Source organism: Vulpes vulpes, chromosome 1 (assembly GCF_048418805.1).
Source record: "Vulpes vulpes isolate BD-2025 chromosome 1, VulVul3, whole genome shotgun sequence".
In the NCBI taxonomy this organism is placed as follows: Eukaryota; Metazoa; Chordata; class Mammalia; order Carnivora; family Canidae; genus Vulpes; species Vulpes vulpes.
The window spans coordinates 3,164,676-3,181,312 of NC_132780.1; the positions used below are offsets into that span (position 1 = coordinate 3,164,676).

At 36.9% G+C, this 16,637-nt stretch overlaps 1 protein-coding gene across 7 annotated transcripts in view; it reads left to right on the forward strand.

Moving 5' to 3' along the window:
* Positions 1-16,637, forward strand: part of ZNF507 (zinc finger protein 507) — a 43,553-nt gene that overhangs the window by 23,009 nt on the left and 3,907 nt on the right. For 6 of the 7 annotated variants that reach the window (XM_072750129.1, XM_072750152.1, XM_072750146.1 and 3 more), the window contains 3 exons: positions 11,920-12,054; positions 12,159-12,466; positions 16,105-16,198. In XM_072750129.1, the coding sequence (XP_072606230.1) occupies positions 11,920-12,054; positions 12,159-12,466; positions 16,105-16,198 (537 nt within the window). Of the gene's footprint in view, positions 1-11,919; positions 12,055-12,158; positions 16,053-16,104; positions 16,199-16,637 lie in introns of those variants that run through there. The other variant, XM_072750162.1, reaches the window with a different exon arrangement.

Here is a 16,637-nt window from a genome sequence, read left to right on the forward strand (position 1 = left end):
ATAAACTTCCTAATATTGAATTCTCTGTATTCCTAGAATAAGCCTCCCTTCGTCATGGTATATTATTCTTTTAATAAACTGTGGGAATCTCTTTGCCAGCGTTTTATTCAGGATAATCTGCATTGATATCCGTAACTGAGATTTGGTATGTAGTTTTTTTTTTTCAATTGCCCTTGCCAAGTTTCAGTATCAGTGTGATTCTAACTTAGTATAAAGACTTGAAACAACTTTTTAAAAATTTGTCTGCAGCTTGAAGGCCTAAGCTAATTTGAATATAAAGAAACTGGCTATTTTTTTAATTGACTTTCGACATTGGACCTGGTCATGCTTTGTCTTTTTGTTTCTGTTTTTGTTTTTGTTGTGTTTTTTTCATGCTTTGAAAAGAGCATTGATATTTCATTTCTTCCTAATTTCTACTCTAAGTATATTTTAAAAGAATGAACATATACTGGTAAAAAAATTAGAGCTTATAGGCAGTGTGTTCTCATTGATTTTCTGTATCAAAAGCCTTAAATGCCTAAAATTCTTAATATGTAACTGTCCACCTTTTTTTAATAGTCTTTATTTTTTAGAGCAGTTTAGATTCACTGCAGTATTGAACAGAAGTACAAAGACTTCCCATATACTCCATGTCCCACACATTTATAGCCTCTTTCATTATCAACATTCTCAACCAGAGTGGTATATTCATTACAACTGATGAACCTGCACTGGTAAATTATCATCATCCAAAGTCCATAGTCCATTCTTGGTGTGTTTAGACAAATTTATAATGACATGTATCCACCATTATATAGTACTCTATCACGCTGAGTAGTTTCACAGCTCTAAAAATCCCCTGCGCTCCGCCTTTTCATTCCCCCGCCACACATACCCCAAACTCCTAGTGACCACTGATCTCTTAACTGATTCCATAGTTATGTACCACTTCTTCAGCTTTGTTTACCTGCAGTATTTTTTGGCTATTCTAGATCTTTTGCCTATCCATATAAACTTGAGAGGCAATAACCACAAAATACCTTGCTGGGATTTTTATTGGAATCACATTGAATGTGTAGATCAAGTTGGGAAGAACTGACATCTTGATGATACTGGGTCTTCCAATCCATGACTATAGAATATCTCTGCATTTATTTAGATCTTTGATTTCTTTTATCAGTCTAGTAGTTATCCTCATAGAGATTTTATACGTATTTTGTTAAAATTAAGTATTTCATTTGGGGAGTGCTAATGTAAATGGTATTGTGTTTTTAATTTCAAATACCACCTGTTCATCACAGGAATATAGAAAAGTGATTACTTTTATATATATTAACCTATATCCTACAGTCTTGCTATAATTGCTTATTAATTCCAGGAGTTTTTTGGTCCATTCTTCTGGATTTTCTGTGTAGACCATAATGTCATCTGCAAAGACTTTTATTTTTTCTTTCCCAAACTGTATGCTTTATTTCCTTTTTTTGCTCACTTATATTAGCTAGGACTTCAAATACAATGTTGAAAAAAGTGGTGAGAGGGGATATTCATCTCTTTCTCCTAAACTTTAGCAGGATAGCTTCAAGTTTCTCATCAAGTATGATGTTAGTTATAGTTTACTGTAGATAGTCTTTATCCATTTGAAGAAGTTCCTAGTTTGCTGAAAGTTTATATCATGAATGGGCACTGGATTTTGTCAGGTGCTTTTTCAGCATCTATTAATATGATCACATGGGGCACCTGGGTGACTTAGCGGTTGATATCTGCCTTCGGCTCAGGGCGTGATCCCGGGGTCCTGGGATTGAGTCCCAAGTCCAGCTCCACGCAGGGAGCTTGCTTCTCCCTCTGTCTGTCTCTCATGAATGGATGGATGGATGGATGGATGGATGGATGGATAAATAAATAAATAAATAAATAATTTTTATTGTGATCACATGATTTTTCTTTACCTATTAATGAGATAGATCACATTGGTTCTCAAATACTGAACCAGGCTTGCATACCTGGGATAACTTGGTGGTGGTATGGGATTTTTTTATACATTGTTGTATTCAATTTGCTGACATTTTATTGAGGATTTTTGCATCTGTATTCATGAAAGGTATTGGGTTCTAGTTTGTTTTTTCTTGTAATGTCTTTGTCTGGTTTGGGTGTTAGAGTAATGCCAGACTCAGAATGAGTTCAGAAGTGTTGACTCCCTTAGCTTCTGAAAGAAATTGTAGAGAATTGGCATAATTTCTTTCCAAATATTTAATTAAAAAAAAAAAAACAGTGAACCCATCTGGACGCAGTGCTTTCTGTTTTAGAAAGGTTATTAATTATTGATTTAATTTCTTCTCTTTTTTGTTGTTTTTTGTCTTTTGCTTTTTATTTCTTTTATTTATTTTAAGGAGGCTCCATGCCCAGTGTGGGGCTTGAACTCATGACCCTAAGATTAAGAATCACATGTTCTGCCAACTGAACCAGCCAGGCACTCCAAATTATTTAATTCTTCAATAGATACAGGGCCTCTTCAGATTGTTCTTTTTTGTGTGAGTTTTAGCAGATTGTGTCTTTAAAGGAAAGGTCTGTTTTACCTAGATTATCAGATTTAGGAAGATAGAGTTGTTCATATTATTCCTTGATTACCTTTTAATGTCTATGAGATCTGTGGTGGTATCCCCTCTTTCATTTCTGATATTAATCACTTGTGTCCTTTTGATCTTACTGATCTTTTCAAAGAACCAGCTTTTGGTTTTGTTGCATTCTCTATTGATTTCCTGATTTCAGTTTCATTGATTTCTGCTCTAATTTTATTTTTTCCCCTACTTATTTGGATTTAATATGCTCTTTTTTTCCCTAGTTTCCTAAGGTGAAAACTTAGATGAGTGATTTAGATTTTTCTTTTTTTCTACTATATGCATTCAGTGCTATCAGTTTCCCTCCAAGCAAGCAGTGCTTTTGCTGCATTCCACACATTTTGATAAGTTGCTTTTTCATTAGTTCAAAATACTGTAAAATTTTTCTTCACATTTCTCCTTTGACCCGTGTGTTATTTATAAGTATACTGTTCAGTCTCCCAAGTATTTTGAGATTTTCCACTACCTTTGTTATTCTACCTTAATTCCATTATGGTTTGAGAGCAGACATTGTATAATTTCTGTTAAATTTGTTCAGGTGTGTTATGGCCCAAAATGTGGTCTGTCTTGGTCTGTCATATTCCATGTGAGTTTGAGAAGAATTTGTAGTCTACAGTTCTGAGTGAAGTCATCTATAGATGTCGGTTATATCCAGCTAATTGATGGTGGTTTTCAGTTCAGTTATGTCTGCTGTAGCTCTATGATAGACAGATGCGTCAGTCTTCAACTACAATAGTGGATTCATCTGTTCGTCCTTGCAGTTCTGTCAGTTTTTGCTTCATACAGTTTTATCCTTTGTTGTTTGGCACATCCATGCTAACCACCATCTGTCTTGGAGAACTGACCCCTTTGTCATTACGTAATGCCCCGTTTTTCCTTGATTACTTTTCTTTAACTGAAGTCTGCCTTGTCTAAAATGAATATAGCTGCTCTTTCTTTTAATTAGTATTAGTGTGATATATGTGTCTCCTTCCATCTACTTTTCCTCTCTGTGTATTTATATTTAAAATGGGTTTATTATAGACAGCACATGGTTGATTCTTGTTTTTAATCTACTCCCAACAACCTCTGTATTTTAATTGGTGTTGTTAGACCACTGACATTCAGAATTATTGTTGATATAATTGAATTTGTATCTACCATATTTATTACTATTTTCTGTTTGTTGCCCTTGTTCTTTGTTCCTATTTTTTTCCTCTCTTTTTCTGCTGTTTCTGTTTTTGATTGAGGGTATGGTATGATTTCATGTTCTTTCCTTTCTTAGCATGTGAGTTACGTTTCTTTTTTTTACTTTTTTTTAGTGGTTTCCCTAGACTTCTAAATACACATTTACAACTAATCCAGATCCATGTTCAAATAACATACCAGCTTCATGAATAGTACAAATACCTTATAATAAAATAATCCTAATTCTTCTTTCCCATCCTTTGTATTATTTGTGTCATTAAAATTTCAGTTATACCTAAGAATGTGTGTGTGTGTGTGTGTGTACACACACATACATAAGCGTATATAAACAGGTACATTGTTGCTATTATTGTGGACAAACTTCCCTTTTTTTTAAGATTTTATTTATTCGAAGAAAAAAAAAGATTTTATTTATTCGTGAGAGACACACAGAGAGAAGCAGAGACATACGCAGACAGAGAAGCAGGCTCCCTGCAGGGAGCCCAATGGAGGACTCGATCCCGGGACCCTGAGATCACAACCTGAGCCAAAGGCAGATGCTCAATCACTGAACCACCCAGGTGTCCCAACAAACTTATTTCTTAGCTCAATTAAGAATAAGGAAAATGAGGGATCCCTGGGTGGCTCAGCGGTTTGGCGCCTGCCTTTGGCCTAGGGCGCGATCCTGGAGTCCCAGTCGAGTTCCGCGTCGGGCTCCCGGCATGGAGCCTGCTTCTCCCTCTGCCTGTGTCTCTACCTCTCTCTCTCTCTATGTCTATCATTAATTAATTAATTAATTAATTAATTAATTAATTAAAATAAGAAAAATGAGAGTTCTTTTTACTCTTACGCCTTCTCTGACACTCTCTCTCCTCATGTATGTTCAGGTTTCTGGCCTGTATCATTTTCCTTCTTCCTGAAGAATTTTTTTTTTTTAGGGTTTTATTTCTTTATTCATGAGAGACAGAGACATAGGCAGAGGGAGAAGCAAGCTCCCTATGAGGAGCCTGATGAGGAACTCAATTCCAGGATCACAACCCAAGCCACAGGTGGACCCTCAACCACTGAGCCACCCAGGTGCCCCCTGAAGAACTTTTTAAAACATTGCTTGCAAGACAATTTCTTACTGGTCTACAGGCAACAAGATGCTTTAGTTTTTTTGTTTATCTAAGAAAGTCTTTATTTCTGCTTTACTTTTGAATAATAATTTTGCTAACTGTAGAATTCTAGGTTGATTGTTGTTACCCTCAATACTTGAAATATTTCACTCCATTCTTTGGCTTGCCTGGTTTCTGAGAAATCAGATGTAATTTTTGCCTTTGTTCTTCTATAGGTGTTTTTTTCCTCTGGCTTCTTTTCAGGATTTTTTTTCTCTTTTATTTTTTGTAGTTCAAAAATGATATACCTAGGTGTACTTTTTCTGCCATTTATTCTGCTTGGTGTTCTCTGAGATTCCTGGACTTGTGGTTTGGTGTCTGGCATTAATTTGGGGATATTCTCAGTTATTATTTCATATATTTCTTCTTTCTCTTTTTCTTTTCTATTCCTGTTACATACATGTTCCACCTTTTTTTTTTTTTTTGGTTGTATATTTTGTTTTTCCCAGTCTCCTTTCTGTTTGTTTTCCAATTTTGGAGATTTCTACTGAGGTATCATTAAGCTCAGAAGTTCTTTCCTCAGTCATGTCCAGTCTACTAATAAGCCCATTAAAGGCACTCTTCGTTTTTGTTACATATTTTTTATCTCTAGCATTTTTTTGGTTCTTAGACTTTCCATCTCACTGCTTTCATTACCCATCTGTTATTGTGTATTGTATTTATTAGCACTCTCAGCATATTAATCATAGTTTTTTTTTTTAAGATTGTATTTATTTGATAGAGAATGAGAGAGAGAAAGAGAGAGAGAGCACAATCAGGCAGTGGCAGGCAGAGGAAGAGGGAGAAACGAGAATCCCTGCTGAGCAGGGAGCCCAACATGGGGCTTGATCCCTGGACCCTGGAGTCATGACCTGAGCCGAAGGCAAACACTTAACCGACTCATCCACCCAGGTGCCTCAGTCATAGTTGCTTTAAATCACCAGTCTAATAATTCCAGTATTCTACCATATATGAGTCTTGTTCTGATGCTTGCTCTGTCTCTTTAAACTTTGGGGTTTTTTTTTACCTCTTAGTATGTCATAATTTTTTCTTGATAGCCAGGCATGATGTGCTAGGTAAAAGGCAGTGCTATAAATAGGCTTTTAGTAATGTGTAGTACGGGGGGAGAAGGGAAGCATTCAGTAGTCTGTGATTAGGTGTCAGTTTTTTAATGAGTCTGTGCCTCTGGATTGAACTTTACGTGCACTTCTCAGTCCCCCACTTTTGGTGGGACAAGATAGCTGGAGTGGGCTGGAGTTGGGTATTTCCCTTCTCTCTGGCCACTGATGCTTCAGGAAACTCCAGCAGGCGAGGCTCTGATTAAATAGTTCGTCCTACAGGTAGACCTGTTAAGGACAGAATGCTATGGCATGTTTTGAAGTTCTTTTACCCCTCCATCTGCCTAAACAGAAGGATTTTTCTCCAACATTCACCAAGAACTTGATAGAACTCCAGGAGGTAAACTCAGAAAAGTGTGGAGGGTCCCCAGTGATTGCATCCCTTCACAGTTTTAACTCTTACCCTTGTGTACATTTAGCCCCCAGCAAGTCATCAGTTACTTCAATCTTCTTATGTGCTGGACCAGAAACCAGAAGTTTGTGATTATATTTTTTTTCATAAAGTGATAAAGAATTGTGGATGGAATTTTACCAGTCCCATCAAGAATAGAATTGTGCAGCCATAAATGTTTTATTGTAGAAAATTTAAGTTCTATTGAGGAATATTGACAAAAGAGTTACCTGTATGATCCCAATTTTATGAATATATGTATTTTAAGACTATGAAACACACATCAAAATGATAATATTGGTTACATCTAGTGGTTAAGCTATAAATGATTTTTTTCTTTGTATATTTTTTTATATTTCTAATTTCCTACAGTGGATTTTTGAAATCAGGAAAGTGAGTTATTTTTAGAAATAAAGCAGTTCAGTGGTACCTGAGTGGCTCAGTTATTTAAGTGTCTGACTCTTGATTTTGGCTCCAGTCATGATCTCAGGGCTGTGAGATCAAATCCTACATCAGGCTCCACACTCAGTGGGGAGTCTGCCTGGATTCTCACTCTCCCTCTGTCCCCCCCTGCCCCATCCTACAAGCTCCCCCCACAAAAAGAAACAATAAATAAGTCTTTAAAAAGGGGCACTTCATTGAGCACGCACATCTTTGCCTCAAATACCAATAAAACTGAACAAGAGAAATGGCTTAGAGAAATGATTGATCTATATAGGTAGATAAGTAAGCCTAGACCATCTTGAGTGCCAGAATGTAAGGGAAGTGCTCAATAGACAAAACCATGGAGTGTGTCAGCCGTACTTGGGAGCCAGCTGGAGGAGCCCTTAGTGATTTCAGCAATAAAATAAATAGTATAGTATTATATCCCGAAGTAAAAAATATCCAGGAGTCCATACTGACATTGATTGAATAATAAATGGATGAGAATAGAGAAAGCTCCTATGCAGAATTCCTAATAATTTATATAGATAGTCTGCTATTGGGAGATGGACTATAATTCCCATTCCTTAAGTGAAATATGGGTTGCACTTTGTGACTTTCTTCCAAAGTATGCAATGTGGAAAGGGGATAAGAAACAGTAACCTTCCTGTGGAGAAACTTGACCTCAAGGTCAGCATCAACAATGTTAAGTCATGTTATGACAGTATTATGTGATGAAAATGGCACTGTACCCCTTGGTCTTCCTCCCAAGAGCCCATTACCATAGGCTAAGCATGAGAAAGACATTAGACATGCCAAATTGAGGGATAGTCTACAGAATACATGACCAGCATTCTTTAAGTCTGTCAAGGTCATTAGAAACAAGGAAAGTCTGAGGAACTGTTGAAATGTAAAATGTAAAATGAAATCTTCCTCCCTGAAGATCCAAAGGATATGATCACCAAATGTGGTATCCTAAAGAAGATTCTGGGGATCCCTGGGTGGCGCAGCGGTTTGGCGCCTGCCTTTGGCCCAGGGCGCGATCCTGGAGACCCGGGATCGAATCCCACATCAGGCTCCCGGTGCATGGAGCCTGCTTCTCCCTCCGCCTGTGTCTCTGCCTCTCTCTCTCTCTCTGTGACTATCATAAATAAATAAAAAATTAAAAAAAAAAAAAAAGAAGATTCTGGAATAGAAAAAGGATAAAACTAAGGAAATAAGTATGAACTTCAGTTAATAATAACATATCAGCTTTGGCTCCATATTTATGACAGCAATAAAAGATGTTAACAGTAGGAGAAACATTTTTTTAAAACTCAAACTATTCTAAAGTTAATTTGCTTTAAAAAAAATAATTGAATAATTCACCACTCTTATTTTTTAAAAGTTTTGAGTAACATTGGATATGTTCCGTGGGATAAGTTTGCAATTTCTGACTTTTATTTTTTGACCCATTTTTCTCAAAGTATGAAACTCCTTGCATAATAAAGACTGACTTTTCATTCAGAGGACCCTTTGATGTGCAGCATCCTGTGGTTCATTCTGGGTACAGAATTTTCCGGTGAGATTTCAGGGTAGGAGTCTTAATATATATAAGGAGACAAGTAATCTGAAGAGTCATGAATTTATGTATATTTCCTTTTCTCATATAATCATAAATATGTGTATATTATAAATTGCCGTGTAGGTATTTGACATGTATTAAGGCATTGTGTTGGTGAAAGTAGTAGGTGGGAACAAGTGGTCATCTCTTGGCCTTGGCTGTTTGACTCCCACTTGCTCATTGTAGACCTGGACACCAGGCCGAAGTGGTGCAGGGCAGTCTCTCCTTCCAAGGAATCAGTCCAGAAACACTGGAGCCAAGGACCGTACCCACAGCACACTCCCCTCACAGTGTAACGAGTATAGTCAGATATGGACACTGAGAATGGCATGGAGATGGGAGTGATCACCAACTGCCAGCCCTTTTTAGATGTTAGTGAAATGTTACTGATATATGTCAAAAGAAATGCTGCATCTCGTGGTGGCTCAGTCATGCGTCCAACTCAGGTCTTGATCTTAGGGTCATGAGTCCACTGGGTGTGGAGCTTGCTTAGAAAAAAAAAAAAAAAGCACTACATCTCAGATGTAAATGGGCAAAACAAGATGATTTAAGGTTTTCTTGTGTGGCCAGTGATAAAACTATTATGCAAGCTATAAAGTCTTAAAGAGAATGGGATAATAGCTTTAAAATATTTTAAGTGATAAAACCTTTCAAATGTCTTACCACACTTGGAAGAAATAAAACAGGAACAGGTAAAACTTCTTTTCTTTCCCATTGTCCTGATACTAATATGTATCATTTCCTAGCATTTTTTCAAGCCTTTACTGTGTGTGTGTGTGTGTGTGTATAAACAACACATACCTGTTTTGGTATTTTCACAATTTATTTAAATGATATACCAAACAAATCTTTCTGTTGCTTTTTCTTTTCACTGATCATTATTGACATTGGTTCATGGTGATAAGTATACATCTCGTTCTTTCATTTTAGGCACAGTATAATGTTCCCTTATATGAAAATAAACCATTTAATTTCCATATTCCATATTTCCATTTCCATTCCAACAGTGGTTGTGAGTTGCGTCTTTTTTTTTTTTTTTAACTGTTCATGGCTGCAGTGATGATTCTTTTAGGTGTGCCCTGGTGAACACGTATGAGAGTATCTTTAGGGTAGCCCCCTAGAACTAGAATACAAGGTCACAGATGTGTGGTTCTTCATTCTTAACAGAATTACTCTTCAGAGTGTTTGTACTTAAATACATTCAATTTGTTCATTTCCATTTCTGCACATCTATACAGAAATGGCATTATCGGACTTATCTTTGTCAGGCTTGTGAGTGTGATGCATTTTTCTGCTTATTAATGAAAATTGTACATCTTCTGGATAATTTTTGTTTGAATTTATGGGAATTCAAGAATTGCACATTTATTGCCTTTAAATGGCCTGGTGTTTGTTTGTTTGTTTGTTTTAATTTTATTTATTCATAGAGACACAGAGAGAGAGAGAGAGAGAGGCAGAGACACAGGCAAAGGGAGAAGCAGGCTCCATGCAGAGAGCCTGACGTGGGACTCGATCCAGGGTCTCCAGGATCACGCCCTGGGCTGCAGGCGGCGTTAAACCGCTGCGCCACCGGGGCTGCCCTGGCCTGATGTTTCTTGAGGTAAAAGGCCCTTCACTGGCCTTGGATCTGATGCCTCAGGACATGTAATAAAAGCTAATACTGTTGCACCCATCATAAAGTTGAAGATGAGTTAGTGAGTTAGACCTGGCCTGTTTGTCATATTTACTTATGCCTTTTTACTTTCTTTTGTGCTTCATTATTCCATGTCTCCTATTGTTGTGAAGAGTTCAGATAAGTTCCCTGATTTGTTAGGCTTCTACTTAAATATTTAACAAAAATTTCTTTCACAAAGTACATTTACAGGGCACCTGGCTGGCTCATTTGGTAGAGCATGCAACTCTTGGTCTCTGGGTTGTGAGTTCAAGCCCATGTGGAGTATAGAGATTAATTAAAAATCTTAAAAATAAAAATTAAGTTAAAAGATAAACATAATTTTACCAGACATCCAGCAGTTGTGCTCCTAGGTATTTACCCAAAAGATGAAAACTCCTATGTATACAAAAAGCTGCACACATGTGTTTATAGCAACTTTATTTATAATAGTCAAAAAATATGGAAACAGCCAAGATATCCTTCAGTTGGTGAATGGATAAACAAATTGTGGTACATCTAGACAATGGAATATTATTTGGTGATAAGAAAAGAGTTACCAAACCATGAAAAGACGTGAAGGAACTTTTAAATGCATATGGCTAAATGAAAGAAACCAGCCGTAAAAGGCTATGTACTATGATTTCAACTATGTGACATTCTGGAAAAGGCAAAACTGTGGAGACAGTAAAAGAATCACTGGTTGCCGGGGATTAATGCGGGGGGTGAATACATAGAGCACGGAGGGTATTTCAGGCGAGGAAATTATCCTTTATGATTTGTCATGGGGGATGCATGACATTATGCATTGTCAGAACACACAGAATTGTGTAACAAGAACAGTGATCCCTAGTGTAAACTGTCAACTTCATAATGATGTATCCATTTTGGTTCACATTTGTGTTACAGATCTTCCACACTGGGACAAGATGTGGGAACTGGGAGGGGGAGATGATGACTAAGATGTGACACTAAGGGGGAACTGGGTGCAGGGGCAAGGGGATAAACCTAAAAGTGCGCTCTAAGTGTCTCTTCAAAAAAAGTCTATTCGTTTTTAAAAATATTTCATTCAATTCAGGTTTTACCGAGTGTAACCAATTATGTGAAACAAATGTTTGAAACTTTTTAAAGATTATTAATTAACCATTTTATTTATGAAATCTAAATTGTGGATGCTTTTCAGGACTACTTCCCTTTTCTGTGGATGTGTAAATAACAGGAATAAGTTCATGTTAAAATTATTTAGTTTCTTTTTTGCTTTCTTTTAAGATTTTATTTGCGAGAGAGAGAGAGCGCGCACAAGTGGAGGGAGGGGTTGAGGGTTTAGGAGAAGCAGACTCCCTGCTGAGCAAGGAGCCCTATGTGGGGCTCCATCCCAGTACCCTGGGATCATGACCTGAGCCAAAGGCAGATGCTTAAGCAGCTGAACCACCCAGGCACTCTCCTTTTTGCCTTAAGAAATAGAACAGTATAGCATATTGATTTTGTGCATTTTTTTCTGTGTATGGTTAAATTTAGAGCAAAGATTTTGTATATTACTATATTAAAAATCTTTCCAAATACTGTAATAGCCAAAGTAATCTAGGATGTTTGTCATGATTCTAATAAATTTTCCATAATAGAAAATACTTAATTTTATTGATCCTAGGATACCTCTTCTAGGACACTTTAGCCTCTGAAATCAATATGTCTCTTACAATCACTAACATCTTAGATACAGTGAAACAGGATGTCTCATAAGGCTTCCAGGGAAGGAATTTCATAATTGTTGCAGAAACCCTATAATTCTTTAAGTGATGTTACAGGACCATTCTAACTCTCACATGTGTCTTTCAGGTGCTCTCTGTGTGGGTATGTATGCAGCCATCCTCCTTCTTTGAAGTCTCACATGTGGAAGCATGCGAGTGACCAAAATTACAACTATGAACAAGTGAACAAGGCAATCAATGATGCCATTTCACAGAGTGGCAGGTACCTGATGCTACCCCTTCCCTTATATGTAAACGAAAGTTAGGGTTAAACCTGCTAGTCTTATAACCAATTCAGGATTTGGTGTGTTTTGTTTTATTTTTAAGAGTTCTGGGGAGGTCCCCTGCAAAGACGCTCTTAAACAGCAGTGAGGAAAGAGCTGATCCTGTCACTGGAAGTTCGGAAAATTTGATATCCTCCTCAGAGCTGATTTCCCAGGCTCCTGGCGAAGTTGTAGGTTCCAACGACAATGAGAAACTGAGCCCTACAAGTAATACCTCGTACAGTTTAGAAAAAAACTCCAGTCTGGCCCCTCCCAGTATGGAGTATTGTGTTTTACTCTTCTGTTGTTGTATTTGTGGCTTCGAATCTACCAGCAAGGAAAATCTCCTGGATCATATGAAAGAGCATGAAGGTGAGATTGTAAACATCATCCTAAACAAAGACCACAACACTGCTTTAAACACAAATTAGATTGAATACTTGAACATGGTAGAAGAGAAATCCTTTAAAGCACGGTTTCACCTTTGCGCTATCAAATAACTTGCTAGGCACAGAAAAAATAGTTGGTGTGGTGTTTGGGTTTTGGGTTTGGGGTTTTTTGTTTTGTTTTGTTTTTTGTTTTGTTTTTTTGTTTTTGTTTTGTTTTGTTTTTTGTTTTTGTTGTTTTTTTTTTTTTGAGGAAGAGACGCATGTGACTTTGGAACCAAATTTGCAGTGTAATAAAAAAAATTCCTAATGTTTACTCGGGAATGATATTTAAATATTCTGAGTGAAGGAAGTGGGTTGAGGAGGAAGCAAAGATGTAACCCTGTGTTCGCCCTGTTACCTCTTCTTAGTGTTGAGTGTATTTATTATTCAAAGCTTATCATAGTGTAGAAGTGCAAGCAAAAGAATTAAGAAAGAGCTTTTCCAGAACTATTCTAAACCTTCTTGTTACAAAAGTGTCACAGTCTTAAGCAAAGCTTAGTTTTCTCCATCACTCTGAGCTTGGACATGCCAACTCTAGAGAGACGGGCCCCTTGTGTGGGCTGAGAGGCCACTCTCTGAGGGGTTTTCACGATCACCAACAGAGTCAACAAGGAAAAGATCACCAGAGGGCATTGAAATGATCTACCTAATAAACCTTTCTCCAGATCAGTAGGAATTAATCATATACTCAATCTAAGATACATTACTTCTTAAAAAAAGAGACCTCTGAATCCAAATCCAGATTGTAAATAGGCATTTAGGAAGTAAATTAGTGTGTTAAGTTTACAGTGAATTTCTTGTGGGCAAAGGAGAAAATAGTTGAATTCCCACCAGCCTCAAACCAAATCGGAAGGTTCGTGAGGATGGGGACTCCTTTGGCACAGCACATTTCCCAGAGGCTCTTTGCAAGTGTTTGACAGAACACTGCAATTTTCTCCACAGCTACACAGGCTTCATAATCCTGTCTCCTACACTAGACCAAGCATATTACCGCAAAGGTCTATTCAACCAACACAGTATGAAAATTTGCACTTGATCATCAGACCTTGGAAATACTTGGCTCTCTTAAATAAAAATCATTTGAGGGAAGAGGGGAGAAATTCAAAAGCCCCTTAAAATGAGTACTGCTGTTGAGATTTTACTTCCTGGAGTTTATCAATCTAGTTGTACTTAGCATAAGAGGTATAATCAGATGTGGCTAAATTATAGTAAAAATTCAGGTTGTTTATAAAGCTTTTGATAACCAACAACATTTGGCAAGGCTGCAGGGTTTCTCCCGTGTAGAGTATTCCATCCTGTTAGTGCGCGGTGGGACGTACGGAGAGTTAACTACCAGTGCTTCCGCATTAAAACTCGCCATCAAATAGATGTCATCTTCTCATTAATTCCGCATTCTGCATTATAAATGTATTTCAAAGTGAAGAGAGCAGGGATGTTTTTATTTTTGTTTTGGCTTTTGTAGTACTGATCATTTATTTTTGCATCATTCTGTCAAAGTAAATGCTGCGTACGAGTCTAAAGGCCCGTGCGCCACGCAGTGCACCATCTTCACGGTGCTCTTTCCAAACCTGATGTCTAACACCTTCCAGTGCTGAGGCTGTAGACTCTGATAAACTCAGAAGACATTGAAAACAGAATTTTTTGAATGGAATACTCTACAGACACATTTTAGGAAGGAATTCCCTTCCCGAAGCCCAGGTGTGGATTGAATAAATTAATAATACTTTTAAGATAGCATCAGGAACTCCTTAGGTGGGGCCAGGCCATCTTGAAACTTGAAATTGTTTAATTTTTTTTTAAATCTCATTTTGATGATGATATTTAAGCAGACAGAATTGACCGTAACTTTGCAGCTCTTTGATTTAGGTAGCTTTAATTTATTTATGAGAGTTACTCTGTTTCTGATAAATGGTCTTTAAAAAGATAAAACGAATTTATATACTAAATTATATTATCCGGATTCACTGCATGTGGATTTATATGTTTTCTTGTTTTCAGAATTAAAACACAATTATATTTCATTTCAAATTTAAATAAATAAATAGTTCCATTTTTATCACTCACTCTGAAAATTAACAACCTTTAGTAGCAGGATTTTGTTTTATAAAATTTCCTTGGTTTTAATTGCATGTAATCATTTAGAAAATACTAATAACCAAAAAAATCCCAAAAACATTAATAGTGAATTTTTAAATTACCTTCAGTTCCCTAAACGACTTCTTTTGATTCTAAAATTTTCCATTTAGAATCATGGACTTAAAATTTACCTAACTCATGAGGAAAATATTAACCCAGAAGTTCAGAACCTTTCAGTGTTCGTCTGATTCTACCCTAGAATATCCCTAAACTCCTCTACGGCTATAGGAGGAACCATATACCATGGACCTTCTGTACCTTCTGGTTGCCATTTTGTGGCAAGCCTTAAGTGAACAGTGTCTCTACCAAGAACAATTGAACATTTCTAAAAGTAATAATGAAGGCTAAGTATGCAAGTTTAGTTGTAGAAGAGATAGGTATTACAATAATCAGCAGGAATTCTCTTGATAGGCATAACGTTTTACTTACTGGTAGTAGATCTTTTGCCCTGTAAAGCTCATAGTATTTGCTTTCTACTCAAACACTTTATGGTTCTAAGATTTGATAGTAAAAATAGTTTTTAAAAGAAACATACTGGATGTGAGGCCAAGGTGGGGAGGGGGCAAGACGACGCATTCTGATCGTCACAAGTGATACTTTCCAGGGGGCCAACATTTTCTCTCCTCCTCTGATAGCCTAGAACATGGTTGGTGGCCCCAGCGTTCTCATGGTGGCTGCGTGCGGACTTCAGTTCTGTGTCCAGCCAGTGCAGTGTGGGGACACTGACAGAAGCCTTGTTCTAGATCTCTCATACTATTCAAGGTAGCTGTTGGTGGCTTTGTTATTTTCTCCATCTTTTCTCACAAAGCAGATGGTGGGCACCCATGTTTACATTGTATCTTCCCACAATGTACTTGGCTTGACAAAGACAACAGGCTTCTCTATTGAGACTTATTATATTTTTAGTTTTCATAGACACTTATTTAATCTTTTTTTATTGTACAGCAAGGTGCTCTAAGTAATATTCTATAAAATATATTTAATAGAAATTTGAGTTTGATATTCATGGACATGAATACATGTATTTTTTTAAGAAATGAGTATTGTGTAACACTATGGCATTGCTTCTATAGCCAAAGTCTAAAAATTTCTGGAACACTGACATGTAAAGACTACAGTTAATTCTGACACTGTATCTTATTAAAATAGGATGATTTGCATTTTGTAAAATTATCCTGCACATCAAGCTGCATGCCTTAAAGCCTAAAACTCTAGGATTGTGTTCATGGTAGAACAGTTTATCTGTTCAACAAACAGTGAAGCAAGGTCTATAGTGCTTCTTTAACTACCTTTGGAAATACTGTACAATGTTAGAATAATTTATTTTGCTTTACAGGAGTTTGTCATGTATTGACTTTAATATTGTATTTTGGTAATAAATTTTTTGTTAAAAACATTGGCCTCTATGTTTTATTACCAAAGGTTCTGTCTGTGTTTTTTTCTTAGGAATGCTGATTTTGATCACCTGGAAAGTTAGGTTTAAATACCGACGAACTTCCCAAGGCCTGAATTTACAATCATGCCTTAGGATTACCCTTCGGTAACTTGTTTAAATTATTGCCAACTAGCATTAAACCCTATTACACAAAAATAATTGGAAAAGCGCTTAGATCGTTTTAATCATTTTAAAAATCCAATCTAATTTTGAAGTGTTTTCTCCTTTCCCCTTGCTACACGGTTCTTCATTTTATGTTCCCGATCACCTTTTTTATACACTTCCAGTTCTGATACAATGACCGTTCCTGAAGACCAGAGCTGTGATAATGACAATTACTAGCATTCTGTGTTGAGGGCCAGAAATTACAATGATGTGTTCACAACCTGGGTCATTTTGTGGTCTATAGCAGATATTTTTTGGATTAGACTTGTTTGTTGCATTGACAAGTGAACCTGAACATCATTCACCTGTACCCACTTGTGCCCCAGCAGTCCTGGGCCACCTCAACCTAGCATGTCTGAGGCGAGATACTTCTCCCCAG